The 18,812-nt window shown below is 41.4% G+C and overlaps 1 protein-coding gene across 6 annotated transcripts in view; it reads right to left on the bottom strand.

The window, feature by feature from the left end:
• LOC138545302 (FRAS1-related extracellular matrix protein 1-like) overlaps nucleotides 1-18,812 on the bottom strand; it is a 1,530,918-nt gene that overhangs the window by 1,011,393 nt on the left and 500,713 nt on the right. For all 6 annotated transcript variants that reach the window (XM_069642060.1, XM_069642059.1, XM_069642062.1 and 3 more), the window contains one exon: nucleotides 10,743-10,836. In XM_069642060.1, the coding sequence (XP_069498161.1) occupies nucleotides 10,743-10,836 (94 nt within the window). The remainder of the gene's footprint in view (nucleotides 1-10,742; nucleotides 10,837-18,812) is intronic.

The following is an 18,812-nucleotide window of genomic DNA, read 5'->3' as shown; positions in this document are numbered from 1 at the left end:
GATGGTGAACACTGGTTGGAAGTATTTAAGAACAAACGTTCATCACACATTTGGAAGTTGCTAAATATGAGTTCAACTCGCCCGCAGATGCAATCGCAATTAAATGGGGTTGCTGAAAAAGATTGGGTGAGCTATTTCACCAATATGTATGCACTTCCTCAAACAAGTATTGCACAAGTAACCGCCAATTGGAAAAACACTCCCTTTTCAATTACATTTGACCAAGAGGATGTGCTATACTATATTAAAAGGGCGAGCTCTTCGAGAGCTCCTGGGCCGGATGGCATATCACATTTTGTCATGAAACAGAACCCAACAATATAGGCATCCATACTATATGCTGTTTTTCAGACATTATTGATAAGACAAAGTGTGCCAGCGTCTTGGTGCAAAGCGATTACAGTGCCAATTTATAAGTAAGGAGAGCGGACAAACCCGGCCAACTATCGGCCTATATCTCTGCTGGAAGCGCCAGGGAAGATCTTCAGTAGAATTGTACTAAGAGATCTTAATGCCTGGACGACTAAGGAGAAATGCCGCGATCCGTTTCAAACAGGATTTGTCGCAGGCTTTGGCACAGCGATTAATATTACAACTCTAAATGTAATCAAGGAGCTCTATGCGTCGGAAAAACAACCACTTTATCTGGACTTCCGAGTTGCCTTTGATTCAGTAGATCGCCATTTGTTAATTCAAAAACTAGTGAGCTTTGGGTGTCCTCCAGCATTAGTCTTGATAATACACTTATTGCATTCAAACACCTCAATGCAAGTAAAACTGAATTTGGATGGCCTTCTGTCGGAGGTGATTTTGACTGAGCGGGGTGTAAAACAAGGGTGCATACTAGCGTCCACTCTATTTAATCTATTCATTTTGGATCTAGGATTGGATATTATGAAAGCAATGCGTGATGCACCAAAACTTGAAGGGCAGTCCATTGCCTGGCTTTTGTATGCAGATGACCTTGTACTTATTTCACAGACGCCTAGTGGTCTGCAAAATATGTTACATAAACTAGATCTGTATGTTGATAAAAACAACTTAACACTAAATCTAGAAAAAACTCAAATTATGATACTAGGCAAAAAGAAAAAAAGACAAAAAAATTGTTTGAATTGGGTCCTGAAAAACCAAAACCTTGGAGTATTATTCAGCAACTCGATTGGGAATAAACCTCAGCTAAACAGTATAAATAATAAACTAAAAGTGCTCACCTCTCAAGCAAGGATTCTCCAATATAAGTTTGGGAAATTCTCTTGTGCACATATTATTGTATTCTTCCATCAAAAAGTGGTACTGATCATCATCTTTGGAGCTGAGACGTGGCTGCCGCAAAACAGAATTTATTGGAATAAATTAGAAGCACAGTTTTGGAAAAGAATACTGAATCTCCCAAATTCAACTCGCACTGCTCTTCTTCGTTTTGAGTTGGGCAACTTATCTATACACGTACAAGTAGCCTGGAAAAGATGTTGCCTGTTCTGAAAATGTGTATTAGGTTTAGCTGAAAAAAACGTGCTTGCGATATTGGCAAATCACTTATTAAGATCAGAAAACGCATTCCCGTTGAAATGGAGAGCGGCTGTAATTGAAGATATGAGTAACGCTAACATCTCGCTTGACACTTTGTTAAATAACCCTAACAAAGCAAAATTGAAATTGCACCAGTATGATTGGAATAACACCCAACAAAAATGTCTGCAATTAAAAGATTTTGATAGAGCGCTTTTCGGTCATAAAAAATTTCGACAGGCGGCAGACTATTTACTAAAATGTCCTTCGTTCAAATTAAGAAATCAAATATTACGGTTTCGTTTGAACCTGTGGCCAACTAACCAGATATTAGTAAGAAGAGGTCTATTACAAGTCGAAAATGTAACGTGCCGATTTTGTAAAGTATCAAATACCAAAGGAACATTAAGGCATTTATTAATTGAATGTGATGAATTAAGAATGCAGAGAGAAGTGATGATCAAGAAATTAACACAACATCACCTTATTAAGCGGTCAAATGATGAATTGTGGCATGAGCTATTTGCCACTCCAAAAATTTCCATAAGAATAGCGACAATGCAATTTTTAAATATAGTATTGCTCACTACGGGCTCTGAGGAATAAATGATTCTAGTAAAATGATTGATTATTAGTGGTCAAAGCAATGTATACTTGAAGAAATGTGTGGCTTATATCCACTTATATGTTCAAATTTACTCATTACTAGTTTTAATGTTATTATCTTCATAAGTGTTTATCAATTAGCATTGATCCTAATGTTGCTTTTAAGTATGTATCTTAAAGTCGATAACAGACAGTTCCATCTGTAACTTTTAATGTTGATGTGTCGTAGAGAAAGGTTTTATGTAATTATTCTTCTTGTCTATGATATGTTTGTTTTGAAAGGTTAATGAATTAGCCAACCAAAATAAAATAAAAAAATATATATATTTTGACATATCAAAAAATAAAACATGGACGGTTGTCTGATGACTGAGGTATAGCCTGTGCCCATGGACAATGGCTAGATTGTCCGAGTCATGGCCTGTGGCCATGGACAGTGGCCAGATTGTCTGAGTCTCTGGCTGCTGGCCATGAGGGACTGGCAATGGAGTTAAAGTGGGCATGGCTACCAGGGATTTGCTATGTGGTAAAGTTTTTGAAAATGGGAATAGGTTTGAATGGGGGAAAAATGTTTTGCCTGCGGCTAAAATTCTGCCCGTGGATAAAGCCCAAAGTGATGCAAGGATTGCATCAATAAATCGTCATGACTACCACTGCATACACTCCGAGGCAATGCTTATGAGTAGATAAGTACCAAGCACACTGAACCAGGTGCCCACGTGTTTACCAGGCACCCCTTCAAATCATTAACCACCTTCATTTAAGACCATACTGGGACATGATATTGGGATTGCATGCTGGACTCATTTCCACAAATGAAATAATTCAGCACAGAAATGATACTTTGTGTGTGCAGATCAAATGGCACTGTGGTTAAAGGTTTCCCCTGCACACCCCTCAATAGGCAATGTAAAGAGATAGGAGGAGAGAAAGCAGGTATTCAGGAATGGCAGAATTCAAACAGAATATCAATCCCAATTTCCCCCAGCAACACAAGAGAAAACAGAACTGACTGTCAAGCTGTCCGAATGGCTTTTAAAGTTATCTTGAGAATGGATTGGGCAAAACACTAATATGGTCAAAATTGCTGAAATTGCTATCAATTCTTGTGGATGCCGCTTTGGATGGTTGCATACAAACACAAGCAATGATTTAATACCGAGAAACAATTTGAAATCTTAAAATTAAGGTCGGAAGCAATCAAAAGCTGTTGTACACGTGTCAGAATTTCCCAAAAATGAAATTTGCGGCAAACTTTTCACTGCGTGATAATCATGATAATGGGAGAACCATAGAATGTGAATTAAAGCTGTGGATGTTAGCTACAAGCAGAAGTTGACATTTTGTTTCTAGCTCAAAAACTGGGGTAGTTCTGGGCGTTTTAGTTTTTTTTTTGAGATCGGCGCAAGTATGAAAAACAGGAATGCACTTTTAAATGACAAAAAGGATTTCTTACACTAGAGGATAACTATGAATACAATGAATATCACAGAGGAACACAGCCACTTTTTGGTAAATCCCTGCGATATATCCATCTATTTTTGAGAAGGGGTAAACCCCCTTCTCCGTCAAATATTTATAGAACTACTGCATGGAATAACAACGTTTCATGACCAAGTTGTTTCGGGCCTTTTCCAAATCCATCCAGCGGTTTTGGCTGTGCAAGTTGACAAAAACGTACCCTGGTTTGTCTATGGGACAATTAATGGGAAGTGGCCGCACTTTTGGAAAAAACAATTTGTTTGTCTTCTTAATAACTTTTTTATTTTGTAATGAATCTTTATGAGACTTTGTAGTCCGTGGGCTTGCGAGTCTTTAATCACTTTCGAAATTTCGGTCAAATCAGTTAATCAAATCAAAAGTTATTAACAATACAATGTTGAGAGCTTCCTATGGGAGTCTGACTCACTATAGGGTGGATATATATATATATATATATATATATATATATATATATTACACAGACACTGTAGTGGCCATGTAGTTATGGTTAAGTTGCTGTTTCCATAGGAAGAGTCCTTTTTGGGCGGCTTATAGCTCTGCTCCTCTTGGACGAATCCTCACCAAACTTTGCAAAAAAAAGTATATGGCGCACTCTGAATGTTTTTGCAAAGTTTGCTGATGTTTGGTCGATGGGGGGCAAAGTTATAGGGGAGGGTCCCATAACGTTGTTTTTTGCTATAGACTGAATGGGGGAAAACTTTGCGCACGGTTACAGGCCAAACCGCTGGACGGATTTGCCCCAAATTTGCGACAGGGGCAGGGGCTTGGTCGCGAAAGCGTGCTTTTGTGACAATCCGTCCATTAGTTTCCTTAGAAAAGATCAAAAAGTATGTCTCTAAAAATTAGTGATATCTATGTCCGCTCCGCGGTCAGAGTTCCCTGTTCGCTCCGTGGAGAATATTTCAATTGGCTATTCCATGGCGTGCTGCCCGTGACCATGTTGCACTTTCACCGATTGGATGTGCCACAGCGTGAAGAGCGTCATTATCTTTTGATACGTTCGCCATGTTTACTTCGTTTTCTGTTGTACGCGGAATTCGCCGCCAACATACATAAACGCAGAAGACACCAATGCACTTGTTACACTTATGGAACACTGTTTCGAAATGTGAGTGTTAATGAGATGTGCCAGTAGAAAGTCAAACATTGGTATATTCTTGTTACCAGTGTCATACGGTACAGTGGGACTTGCTACTCATTGTACGAAATGAACTCACTGCGTCCATGTTACAATACATAAACAACATTACAGCAGTCAGACTGGCGTACTACAGTTTGAAATGTAAGCCAGCCACCTGCACTATTTCCTAAACACAGCACGTGTAAGGGAGTAGCGGTTCTCATGAATAGCTGCTGATATGTTGTTGCAAAATGAGAATGTATTTCAATTCGGAGTGAAGGTCACTTGATGTTCTCCTTCCAATACGAGCTCAGTACGACCACATATTTGTCGGCACCCATAAGGGTCACTTGTTTTTTGACCTTGAGCTACAGGGAAAAAGTAGAAAGAATGCAGGGAGTATCAGTTGGAAAAACAAATAGTTTGATAAGGTTATGCTTCAAAAAACGTTTGTAAGGAACATTAAATATCAGTTCCCGAAGAGGCACTCTTCCAAATACCCCACTGTCTGACTGTTCCGAACGCTATGGAGGCGGTCCACATCATGTAAGTTTATTTTTGACGCCTGTATACCGAACTGGCATTACATTTTTAATCTCGAAAAGAAAAAATGTATTATTGCTAATGAATTACAAGGTTTCTGTGGCGTTTAATTTTTTTTCCCATTATGGAGATTGCACATTGTCGCCGTTTGTAGGGTGCCACTACATTTCCCCAAATTAAATGAATATTTAGTAAAAATGGTATGTGTTACAACTTTGGTTTGTGCATAGGTTGCCTATTGATACACGTTTTATTTCCCCTTTCACGCTCAGCTACTTTCAAGCAAAAATGTTATTATTAATAATGACATACCACCTTTCTGTACCATTTACATTTTTTTTCCCATTATGGGGATTGCATAATGTCTCCGTCTGTAGGTTTCCACTACATTTCCTCCTATTAAATTAATTTTTACTGTAAACGTTATGCATTAAAACTTTGGTTTTTCCAAAGGTTGCGTATTGACACATGTTTTATTTTCCCTTTCCCCCTCAGCTACTTCCTTCCCTATTGTGACTGTCACGGATTGCAGCTGCCGAGTGACGGCTTTTTTAACCATCAAATGCAACTGTTTGTCACCGGTTGTCTGTGCGTTATAATTCAGTGGGTTGACCGTGTCGGACCTCTTTGTCCTTACACTGCTGTCGCCATAAGGAGTAACATTCCATCTTTTCTGGTGGTGTAGATCACAGCGATTGACGTCGTCTTGCAAATCAATGTGCGAGGAAAACGACTACTGTGCCAACAACGCATACTTTCTGTGTGGGAAAACAACAACGTGGCCATCGCCATTAACATTTTCATTGTCGACCAAAGAGACAAACTTACTATTTCTATGGAAATGTGAATAGGGCGATCATTTTGCACAGTTTATTGTGAGCTAAAACTAATTTACTGATTCTTAAATGTTAGTGTTTTTTTTACAAATGTACTCTCCCATTTCAAAATGTGGCATGCTACGTTGCAGGTCGTAATGTGTTCTTTTGTAGGTGATGCATCACGGCACGTAAGTCCCTACGCTGCCAAGGAACGTTATGGAGAAAGGTCTTGCATACCACTTGCTTTGGCTACGGGAGGGTCAGGCCCATCTCATATGCTTTAGTGCCATCAGGCCAATTTCTTTCACCCAGATGCTCCATTAACCAACATTAGTTCAGAATGATTAGTATCTTTCTAAAAGAGGAAAAATGAGGTAAGGTGCACTGAAAGTGTTTGCTGTATAGAAATGTTTGTAAAATAATACATGGTTACACCCTCCCAATACACATATCTTCACACCTTTCGACCTGTGCCACTTACGAAATTATGTGTCGAAAGCTGAGTGGTAATGGTGTTGGTTGCAGTATTTCTGACGCGATTGCGCTTGACATCACAGAGTTTGTTGGGATTTTGTGCAGATGTAAGAAGACTACTCGTTTGCGTTTTCTATGCACATTTTTACAAAAAAAAATGTCTGCATGTACAACACATGTATGTACAGGTCATTGCCAACGACCGAAAAGGTTTGTGTTGTGCATGTGGTAGTGTTTTGATATTTGACAAGTGTCGTCATGTACATAACAAATCAACGGTACAGCTTCCGTCTCTGAGGGGTAGGCTCTAAGTAGTGAAGAAATGCACCTGCCTGAGATATGTCAGTGAACAACAATAGAGGCAGCTAGACATGTGATGTCATCAGTGATGCCATCACTGACATTTCTCATGTCATCTTTGATGTTCTGGGTGTTAGTCTTAGCAATGCACGTAGGTGGCGCGAGTTTTGGTTGTTTAGCGTCCCATATTCAGGGGATTGTCAAGTGTTTTTCGGTTTTACTGTGAACTATAACGTCCCAGTAACAAACATTTTTCACTGAATATACACATATATATGTATGGCAGTGAAGAAAAACAAAGGGGCGAAACATGTGATGTTGTCAGTGATGGCATCTTTCATGTTCTGGGTGGTAGTGGTAGCAGTGCACAGTGCTACTGGCAGGTATGGGTGCTTAGCCTACCACAACTGGCGAATTTCAGGGTTTTTTAGGTTGTAATGTGAACCGTAATGGCAGGCTGGAAAGGTTTTTTTAGTGAAGTGCACAGGATTTTGGTATGACAACTTAACCATAACGTCCCCTTAAAGTTTTATTTGTAGTGAATATATATATGTACATATATATAACACGGCATGCGGTAGAGGGTGTGTAGTTATGGTTAAGTTGTTCAACTCATAGGAAGAACACTTTTTGGGTGGCTTATAACTTCACTCCCTGAGGACGAATCCTCACAAAACTTTGCAAAAAAAGTAGTTGGCCCACTCTGAATTTCTTTCCCAAGTTTGGTGAGGTTTCGTCAAGGGGAAGAAAGTTGTAGGGGGGTTTTCATAGACATAATGAGAAAAAACTTTACTCACGCCTACACCCCTTACCGCTGGACGGATTTTCACCAAATTTGCAGCAGGAACGGCGGCTTGGTCCTGAAAGCGTGATTTTGTTAACTTGGTGTAAATCCGTCCAGATTGTTTTTTTAAACGACCAAATTGTAAGTCAAAAAAATGTGTGATATATGTGTCCTGTCCTCGGACCCATTTCCCTGTTCGGTCCGTGGACAGGACTCTGATTGGCTTAGAGGGCAACGTGGTGTCCGCAGAAATCAGACGCACCCACTGAATGGATGGTGAAAAGCGTGAAGTGTGTCAGATTTTTGGAAATGCCCGCCATCTTGGATTTGCGGACAGCGGCCGGTGTCCACGGACATCGCTGTAAAAAAATATTAAAAAACACAATATTGCACTTGTCAAACTTATCAAATAATATCTTGGAAGGTGAGGGGGCATGAGGATGGGATTGGATATGGCTGCAAGAAGCAAAGAAACAGGTGTTTTTTGCCGCAAAAGTCTGGATGTTCGTCAACAGTCCTGTGAATTTCGTGGACACTTCAAATGTTTGGGGGATGTTTTTGGATGGCTTATAAATTTAGCACCACTCAATGGAACTGCATGACATTTTGGAATTCTATTCTAGGCCTGATACTGAAAGGCTTTGCAAATTTTGGTGGGATTCTGTAAAGTGGGGGCGAAATTAGAGGGGGGGTCCCAAAATAATGTAAAGGCTTATAAATGTGGTGCCATTTGACGAATCTGCACAAAAGTTTGCAAAATTAAATTAAATCTAGATATAAATGTTTTTGTAAAGTTTGGTGGGATTTTCTAAAGAGAAGGCTAAATTAGGGGCGTCCCTTCATTCATTGCTTCTCAGCTGTGTATACGGCCTGTAGCTATTCCGGTACTCTGTGCTTCATTGTTTTTGACCCTTTTCGGATTCTGGACCTCGTTACTCTCTCGGATTGTTCTTGGTTTTGGTGCTTGCATCAAATTTGACTGCCTGGATTTTTGGACTTGCTTCTTTGGATTGCTTTTGGATTTGCCCCATGGATTTGGTTTATGGTGAACTTCCTACCTGAACTGCTCAGACCTGTGGAACTATTCTCATGGATTGCATCTTCTTATCCCTTTGACTCAGGTATTTCCTTCCGTCTGGATTCAAGCCTTTGTTCAGCATAATACTTCCAGGCTTCACTGGACCCATCTACATTGAGGTTCCCTTCCTTTCCCCTGAACCAGCCCAGCAGACCTTCAGGGGGGAACAGTTAGATGCATGCAGAGCTTGTACAGACTCAGAAGGTTATGATGTTTATGCTGGCCTAGAGTATTGGGGGAATCTAAGGGTCACTTGCACCTGTGTGTCTGGCAAAGAACTTGTGATTTATTAGACACTTTCACATCCATCACAATCACCCCTTTAGTGTGCTGCAGTACCAGGGTCAGAGGCAGGTGATGTGTGCCTTTGTATTTGTTTCCCAATGGGGAGAATGGAGAGACTAGGCTCAGGCTGTATGGGAGCTTACACTCTTAATTCCACTATTGTGCTAGGGCGGAACCCATCTCATACAAAGCATAGATGCCAGGGCTCATCTCGCAGGCATGCTTTGCTTTCTCACCAAATTAACATACTGTGAAGAATGCTTTAGGAGTTGTGCCACTGAGTTGCAGCCGATCGCTCTTACTTCCTCTTGAGCTTCAGCAAGGATAGACCGTTCCATTCCACTGGCCACTATGATCCACATATTTTCATGCATGTGGGGTACACATTTTAGCTGCAGTTCTTCGCAGACTGCCTGATGCACACTCCTGCTGCCTCTGCTCAGCAGTCCAAGGTGCCCAGCCTTGCCTTCTCAGTTGGCTCAGCAGATCCCAAATGTGGAGTGGATGTCAGAAACTGTTCATTATGGGCAAGGTGGATCTCTCGACGAGGAGATGGAAGATCTGCGTTGAGCCATCACGCATCGTGTTCATGTTGTAGTAGCTTAGTTTATGTCCAATTATTTGCAGTACTTCTGGAATTGCTTTTCTCTGGCCAGATTCCTGCCTTCATCCCGTCTCAACATAGCTGGAAAACCTCTCCCATGCCGAGTCTGTTTTCTTTCTAGTTTCCTGCCCTTAAGTTTCACTTCACTTCGGGTTCTCTCATGCTGTTCTCTTGCCCTTAAGATTTATCCCTCCGCTAACTCATATCTGATTTCTACTCTGTAACATCTCGTAGCTCCTGCTTGGGAACTCAAGGTAGATACTGATAACTGTCAGCCTTGCATCTTCACTTCTCAGCGGACTCAGAAAAGCAAACTAAGGCCGGATTCTGATAGTGGGGTTTGAGGATTACCAGCATGCAGGTTTGGTTAGCAACAAAAAGGACAGAAAGTGATGGGGGAGTTGCATCCTTTTATAGTGCCACCCAAAAGAGGAGGAACTACGATTTAAAATAAAGTAAAAGGGTAAGAATGCACTGCTTGCCAGCAGGGGTTTGTTGTGGAGCCTACACCATGGATGGATAAACGAGATCATGCATCTTCGTCTCGGGAGGATAACTCAGGGGCAACGTGCTCGCCTTGCAAGCAAGACGACACAGCGCAACACAGGTTCCATACCTGGCTCCACGCTTTCAAACCGCTGGGTATTAAGTGCGTTATAAATAACCTATCATATCATATAATGCAAGTGTATGTGACAAACAATTAACATTTTTTACCACTTTCATGAAAATGCAATTCATTATGGAAAACGAAAATGAGAAGGGGTTGAGGGAATACAATGTTGCAGTGCAAGGGGAGTGGAGATGTAAGGAAAAACAAAACGGAATAGGGGCATACCCACCACAGTGTCAGAGGAAAAAACACAACTCTGAGATTCGCCTGTCAGCCTCCATTATCCCAGTGGCATGAAAGATGAATACCAATAAATGCATGGACAGATGACTAGGTGAGACAGATGGGCAAGAGGATAGACAGATAAACTCCTTGATTGAGTTATAGTTCAAAACAGGGGCATGTTAATTATGTAAATATAAATAAATAGGACTGTGTCTTTAATTAGTGATGCATTATTTATGTAGACCATTTAACTCCACAGTACAGTATTGTTCATTACCTGCACTCTTAACTCTCCATCTGCTGCATTCAACCCATCTGTTGCAGTAAATATAACTACATCTTCCTTTGTTTCTGAATCATCATGCTGGTACCTACAAATAAAATTAAGCACATTTGTCATTACTACATTCATCATTTATATATGGGTTGTATGCCTCTTAAAACATTGTAAAAATAAAATAAACTATTAAAATGGCTACACATTCACGCAGGTCCTTTCTGGTAAATTGGTATGTTTTGAATTAAATGCTTGACCCCTGTTAGGAGAGACGGCACGTGACACGGTTAATATCACGTCTGCTGTCTATATTGGACTGATTGTATCCTGGTGTCCAAAATTGCCCTCGATTGAGAATTTGACTAGTCCCGAGTGAAGCCACTAGGTATTTGTTGTCAAATGTCAAGTGCAGCCTCACATCCACCGATTGTAAGCAGTAAGAAATGCCTCCAAAATGCACCATCTAAAAAAGATGTTCCAAAAGAGAAATAAATACGTGTAATCGTGTAGGGGGATCTTTGAGTAAGTTGAGTCACACGGGACAGTTCTTATTTTTTCAGAAGGGGCATTGCTGCACGTTTCTCTGACAATATCTTCAATACATGTGGGATTGACTCTGGATGAAATAGACACCTAGTGGGAATTGGGGCAGGTAGACGATTGTCAAGGAAAATTCCCCCAAGGAAATGGTCAACATGTGTGGCATTAGGCAGACAATAGCTTGAATAAGCAACATGCAATTTTTACAAAACGGAGACAAAAAAGGCCCTCATTCACAATGCTTTTTGCCATGGGATTTTCCCATTGAAAAACACTGTCAAACGGGCAAATTAAAAAATATGTAATATAATATCAAAGCAAAACAAAGCATAGAGCATTATCAAAGAGTCGGTTAAGGCTTGACGTGATACAAACAACCTAGCCAGAAAAAACAATAAGTAAAAAAAAAAAAATGTCAATGCAAAAACAACAGAAAGACAATGGTCCTCCTTACGATTTTGGCGGGAGCCATGCCTCTATTGGCGGCATGGCTGCCGCCAAAATCGGGTCTGGGTCCGGGTTCCCAGAATGGGGAATTACCGGGCCATTCTGAGTTCGGAGGGCCCGATAATTCCTCCCTCCAGGAACGCGGGCCCGGACCTTCCCCATTCCCATTTCAGCCCACATAGGGCTGAATGGGAATGGGGGAGGGAGCAAACAACGGGTCGATTACGAGCGGCCCGTTGTTTGCTCCCTCTTCCCCTCGTGGGACCCTGTAAGCACGCCTGGTTTGACCAGGCGTTACTTACCAGGTACCGCGAGGGGAGCTTGTAATGAGGCGGGACAGGTTTAATGGGTCCGCCTCCTTTAGCGGGTCCTGTCAACCTGTACCGCCTCACTTGTAATGAGGCCCAATATCTCTGCATACCAGTACACAGTGATTGGGGTGCAGGGAATCCTTTGTTTTTGGATTAACAAATGTTGAATCAAATGTAACCGAGCGAGTGGGTGGGAAGGGTGTATGCAGGTTCCTCTCTGCAGCTGCCTGCACATTTACAGACACTGAGCACCAATTTAGCATTGTTTACACTATCCCACAGACCACATTTGATTTAATTGGTGAAATGATTCTACACATATCTTTCCTGAAGAACGCTTCATCTTTACATTTACTGTCGTCGACAGCTGATAAACCACACTCACTCTTTTCCAACCGAAATGTATACCAGGAATCCCGCCTTCAGGTGTAAAACATGAGACAGCGGAGGCTATTTACACCAAGAGCTGGATATTACAAGTGTATCTGTGACAGAAGCAACCGAGCACAGTTCTGCATTTGGAGTTTGAGACATTAGACTACATGTATATCTACAGCTAAGAATTCAAATGCAATTAACACGATCAAATCGCCAATGGAATTTAATTCCTAGCAATTTAGGAGAGCTTCGTAAACCCCTATTTTTGCAACTGGATCCAGTAGGATTCCAAATAGTGGTCCTAAATGCACAGACAATGCACTGTTGAAAAATATTTCAGGTGGCAGGCCCTTTCCAATAGATTAGTGCAACCATAAAATTGATTTATTGACATCTAGGCAGTGGCATAGCAGGGGTCCACGCAGACCCTGTGGTGTGGGAGGCCCCACCATCGCACGTCCAGGAGGACGCCCTGCCTCAGCCTACTGCGCTACTAGGGTTGAGCCAATGAAGGTGGCACTCTGCTTCAAGCTTCTGGCTATGCTCTGTAAGTGATTTCAATCTGGCACTTCACCCAAGTCACTGCCTAGCGTGTAATGCACAACTGAAATCCTTATTTATTTTGTGTCTAAAAGTTATTTTATTCTAAACGATGTACCACTCATATCACGCCCCTCTCCTGACCCCCCCCGGTCACACTGAACCAGGAATGAGGCTGGTTTGCAAAGTTAAAATATTTATGTATTCACAATATAATCACACTATGTTTAATGGGTATACAATAATCACCAATGGGGTGATGTAACACTAAGCAATCTCTAACTGCCATGGGTTTCCCCCCAGTGCCAAGGCCTTTTTGGTGATTTCAGTATTTCACCATGCAAAGCCTTTTAACATTTTCTCCTTCATTAACCCCTTAAGTGCCAAGGACGAGCTATCTCGTCCTTGGCACTGGGGAGGTAATCCCAAGGACGAGATACCTCGCCCTTGGCACTTAAAGGGTTAATCACAAGGAGTAATAGGGAGCAAAACAATTCAGCACAGAAATAATAATTTGGTGTGTGTTCAGATCAAATAGCAGTATGGTTACTATTCCCCCTGCACACCCCTGAACCCCCACAACAGGCAATGTAAAGAGAGGAGGAGAGATAGCAGGTAGTCACCAAGGCAGAATTCAAACAAAATGTCAATCCCAATTTTCCCCCAGCAAACACAAGAGAGAAACAGACTTGATTGGCAAACTGTCAAAATGGTTTTCAAGTGATCTGAGAATGGATTGGGTAAAACACAAAATATGGTTTAAATTGCTGAAATTGATCAAATTCTAATGGGAGCCACTTTAGATAGTTGCAGACAAACACTAGCAATGATTTGGTACTAATAAGCAATGTGCAAACTTAAAATTGAGGTCAGGTGCAATCGAAAGATGTTTTACACGTGTACTATTTTGCCAAAATTAAAATTTGCGGCAAACTTTTCTGTGCGCAGTAATCGCGATCGCGGGAGAACTAGGATTTGGAATGCGGTTTTAAGTTCTATGGAAAGCTGAGGATGTTAGCTGCAAGCAGAAGTTGACATTTTGCATAACAATTGAGGAAATTATGGACGTTTTAGTGGAGGTAATTTTTTTCATATAGGCGCAAGAAATGGAAACAAGGATGCATTTTTCAAAGACAAATGAGATTTCGTTTACACTAGGTTATGACTATAGAAAAAGAGAATGCCACACATGAGTCTCCATCATTCCTGGCCAGGGACCCTTCATGTGGTGGATAATCAATTTCTTTCTGGGATTCAATTTATTTATTCACAACACTATTGATTTATGATTTTAGAAAACAAATGACAAACTTAGCGCAAGAAAAGCTTTGACAATTCAAACTACTCGTAACAACATCAGGTTCTAAATACAAGAGAGGATGGGTTTAGATAGGGATTGGACTATGGACAGTACATATGCTAGTGACACAATTCTATTGTATAGATACTTACTATATATGTTTTGAACTGAACCGTCAGGGATTCTTGGTCCGTCAAGATTTCTGGTCAGGGTTTCTGGTCAAGACAGACTGCTGGGCACATCGGACTGGACTGGGTCTGCAATCAGCAAGGTGCTCTGGTCACCGCATGACAGGACTGGACAGGATCAGCACAGCACGGCACAGGATTGGGTTTAATCTGCCCTTCTTGGTTCTGAAGATAATTATTTAGCAGGCAAGCAGTTACAGCACAGCCCGGCTGTTTCTTTTGCTCCCCTTAGGTCTCTGGGATTCTTTCTGGTTCTGGAAATTCAAGGCGTAGTTGAGAATGGTTCAACTAATGGAATGGGCCTTTCTGCTTGCCAAGTTTTTGGAGTCTGGAGCAAGGAAAATGGATGGTTCTCTCGCAGGGTGCTCCGCCAGCAATCGGTTAGTGGGTGAATCTGTGTGTGTTTCTAAGTCCTCAGCTGTCTCTATTTATGCGCATAATAAAGGGTGTATGTGCTGGTTTATCCTAAGCGTGCCCCCTTAGGCAGGGAATTGGCTAGAAACTCTTCTCTCCCTTGATTGGAGGAGAAAACAGGGTGTCACCATGATGATGTGGGTTTATGAGTCAGAGAATCCTCCCCTTGTCCCTTTGAACATAAAATCTACTTTTGGTACCATACATACTTACATGTGTGCAATCTTTATAATAATAACATATATAAATCACATATTTTGTGCAGCAGATACTCCTCCGAACCTTGTCGCGATGGGATCTTGTGTCTGCTTTTGACATAATTTTGCCCTTTTTGACCGGAACACAATGTCCAGTAACTCTGAAAATTTGTACAAATATGCGCATTGAACGTGGGCATAAGGGTATAACGTTTCATACTTCTGGCACAAATACATTTGGTGTAAAACCACCTTTTCTGTCGTTTCCTTCTAGAAGATGTCACACGGTTTTGCTGCCTCTTAAAATGCACAGTCAGAATTTAGATACACAAATATGTGATTTTTGTAATTCAAACAATTTTAAGTGATACGTTATATGTATTTAACAAAATGCCTGTTTGTCTCCGCCTCCTTCTGGCTCTCTGCAGTTAGAAGCAGTCTCCTCCCATTTCTTCCAGAGGCCCAGGCCTTTTTACGTTGCACTTAGCCTTCCTTTGACTGGAGGAAGTCCATTGTCTTCCTCCCCTAGCAAACCAAATTCTTTCCCCACCCTATAAACATCACATAGGTGTGACATCCTGGTGGAGAGAGGGGCCTGGCCTCTGTGGGGGAAGCTGTTGGACTGGTTAAATTGCTTTAGGCCGGCCTAAATTCAATGTCATTTTGTTACATTTTTCTTGGTTTAAAACAAACTTGCAATTTCAAAACAAGCAGCTAGAACACTGATTCCAGATTCTAAACCATGGGATTTAAATAGTTACAACCTAGGTTACGCTCAATAGCAGGTCACTTAGATTTCAGACATTAGATTTCAGTTTTATAAGTTTACAGTTTTAAAACAGGCTTCTGACAGCTGTCATGCAGGCGGCCACGGGGAATGCGCCCAGATTTTGACAGATTTCACAGGCAGGCACATTTTTGCTGACAAATTCAGCTTTTCAGAACATTGTCTGTTCATAATGATTTCTTGAACTAAGTGACTTGTAGCACCCAGCAAGAATGTGAGATGTTTGTGGGTGTTGTGTGCCAGCATTCTGCAGTTTTAGCAACCAAGAAAAAGATTTAAAAACAAGGTTTTGGATTTCTTTCAGCCAAGCACCGCTTTTCATGCAGGCTTCATTTTCACTTGTTGGGCAGCCCAGTGGCATGTTTCAGGAGTGAGATCTTCGTTCCACCACTGACTTGGCAGCCATCTCTTTGTGCTTTGTAGAGCGCAATTTTCAAAGGTTTTGGCACGCACAAGGGTTTTCGCTGCCATTTTGATAATTCTGGCACGACCAGAATACAGTGATGCTGCAGGGCAGAGCATAAGTGGGTTAATACAACACACAGCTCTACGCAACCTAGAAGTCTGCGGTGAGTGTGGCTTGGAGCCATTGGCCTTGAGAGAAGTGGGAAGCAGTAGGTGCAAATTCATTTTTTTAAAATCTTTGTGTGTCAGATGTGATATATATATATATTCAATGAAAATGTTAAAAGGGACGTTATGGTTAAATTGCGTTAAGTTGGTGTTATTCTTAGAAGTGCACGGTGGTGGCGTGAGTTATGGTTGCTTAGCTTACCATAACTGGCGAATTTCAGGGTTTTTTTTGGTTTTTTTGGTTTTACTTAACTATAATGTCCCTTTAACAAAGTTTTTTCACTGAATTTGATAGGTTTTTAGTAGCGCAACTTAAAGGAATGGTTCGGTCAGAGATTTTTATTGGCCCTACGGGTCGGCCATGTGTTTTTAAGCCTAAGTCGCTTGATATTAGAAAAATTTCCTATGGACCTTACCCGAGTTTTCGTCCATTAAACGCACGCGAAAACAAGCAGCAGGGTGCATCCATTTTGTGATAATCCTATCACTTGCCCCATCACCCTGGGTGACCTGCTATTGCGGCACTAAATCATATCCCCCGTCCTTGAGCCTGTCATCAGCAGACGCGTACTGCCCATTTCACAACGCCAAAGCACGTCTCGTGTCAACATTCGCTGCGCTTCAGCCAATGCCGTGTCTCCATGGAAATGGCAGGATGCCTCTTTACTCAATAATTATAAACAGACCGTTTGACAACACACAGCAGCAGATTTTCGATTCCATTCCTCTCTCTGTGTTACTTTGAGCATTCTGTGACTAGTTTCTGTGCTCTGGTCAGCTACCTTCGCCGCTTGTAGCCCGTGTGAACAACTGTACCATCGCTATAAATTATTTTAGTTTGTTTACCACACAATGGTTACAATAATGCCCTACATGTACGAGCCCGAGTATACCGAGGAGGAACTACTGGAAAAGTAAACATGCGAAAACGATGGGGCTTCGGACGGCAGTTGGCAGGACGATTCAATCGATGAAGACACTGGACCTAGTCGCATGGATGTGTTTCTACCTGGTGCACATGCAATCGGTGCGAGCTAATGCCAATAGAGGACGAGAACTGCTGCTGCTGTGAAAACTCGGGATGCGTGGCCTACATTTCGGAAGGCGAGCCACGGCCGCAATGTATTACCGAGCTGCCAGATTTCAGGGCAGCCTGCCTTACACGGTCCGTGTTGAGAATAATGATGGTGCTTATGCACGAACTTCGCGCATCTGTTCGTCTTCGTAATCCGATTAACGAGTAAGTATACTCTGGTTGTGAGGCCGCTACTATTTCATGGTCGTCTCCTATATTCAAAATTACATATACATTTAAATGTAACGCATGAAGGTCGTTCAATAGTGTGCAGTGTCTAAATTCTGAAAATTCTGAAACTACACCGAGTTTCATGTTAGTTCAGTATATGAAAAATCGTTGGCACAAACAGAGTGGGCTTTACGGACTGCATTACGCCGACACAATGGAAATGGCAAATATAATGTAAGTAACTCTTTAGATGATTTTATACCGGAATCTAATACCAATAGCGTACCGTTAAAGGCAGGTTAAGTTTGTTCTGTGTGGCATATTACAATGAAGAGCAAGTAAAACATTTGTGGGATCGTCTTTCTACCGGGCACATAAGCATGCATGTGCCCATTTGACACGCATGTAGACAAACAGTTGTTTCTCAGTGGTTCAATGCTAATAAATCATTACATTGTGTGTTAACCTCAATTTCTTTTGTCAGTTTTCGCATTGCTTTTAGAGCCGGACATAGTCCATTGCACTATCCTCGCAAGCAAATAGTTTCACCTCGGCCCTATTAAATGAAATGAATAATAGTAATAAAGATTGGCTGGCGAGATGAATTTCAATTTTTATGTTTTCAAAACAGGTACATCCTACCGTACTGCGACTGCCACCTATTCCAGACCCCGGCCGATGGCTTCTTCAATCGCCAGATAGAAAAAGGGGGAAGATTCCCAAAACAAGCTACTTAATGGTGTCACACTGCTAGGCTGGTTAATATGAACTGAAATGGGACAAAACAAAGAGAAATCACAATCCTATAAGGCAAAAGTCATGTGCAAAATGTTAGTAGTGACAAGAGTGACTTCATCATATAGACATAGAATGGTAATACTTCTGTATAAACCCCAGTCGGGACAGTATGTAAACATAAACCCGTGTGGGGGGTGTGTCACGGGTTTATGTTTACATACTGTCCCGACTGGGGTTTATACTGAAGTATTACCATTCTATGTTTATATGATGAAGTCACTCTTGTCACTACTAACATCACCTTTGAAAATACAATAGGTTTGATGTATAACTTGAACTAAGCCAACAGATCTATGTGATTGTTTGCACATGACTTTTACCTTATAGGATTGTGATTTCTCTTTGTTTTGT

The sequence above is a fragment of the Ambystoma mexicanum genome, chromosome 1q (assembly GCF_040938575.1).
Source record: "Ambystoma mexicanum isolate Mex_15411 chromosome 1q, UKY_AmexF1_1, whole genome shotgun sequence".
Lineage (NCBI taxonomy): Eukaryota > Metazoa > Chordata > Amphibia > Caudata > Ambystomatidae > Ambystoma > Ambystoma mexicanum.
This window is presented reverse-complemented; position numbering and strand designations above follow the sequence as displayed.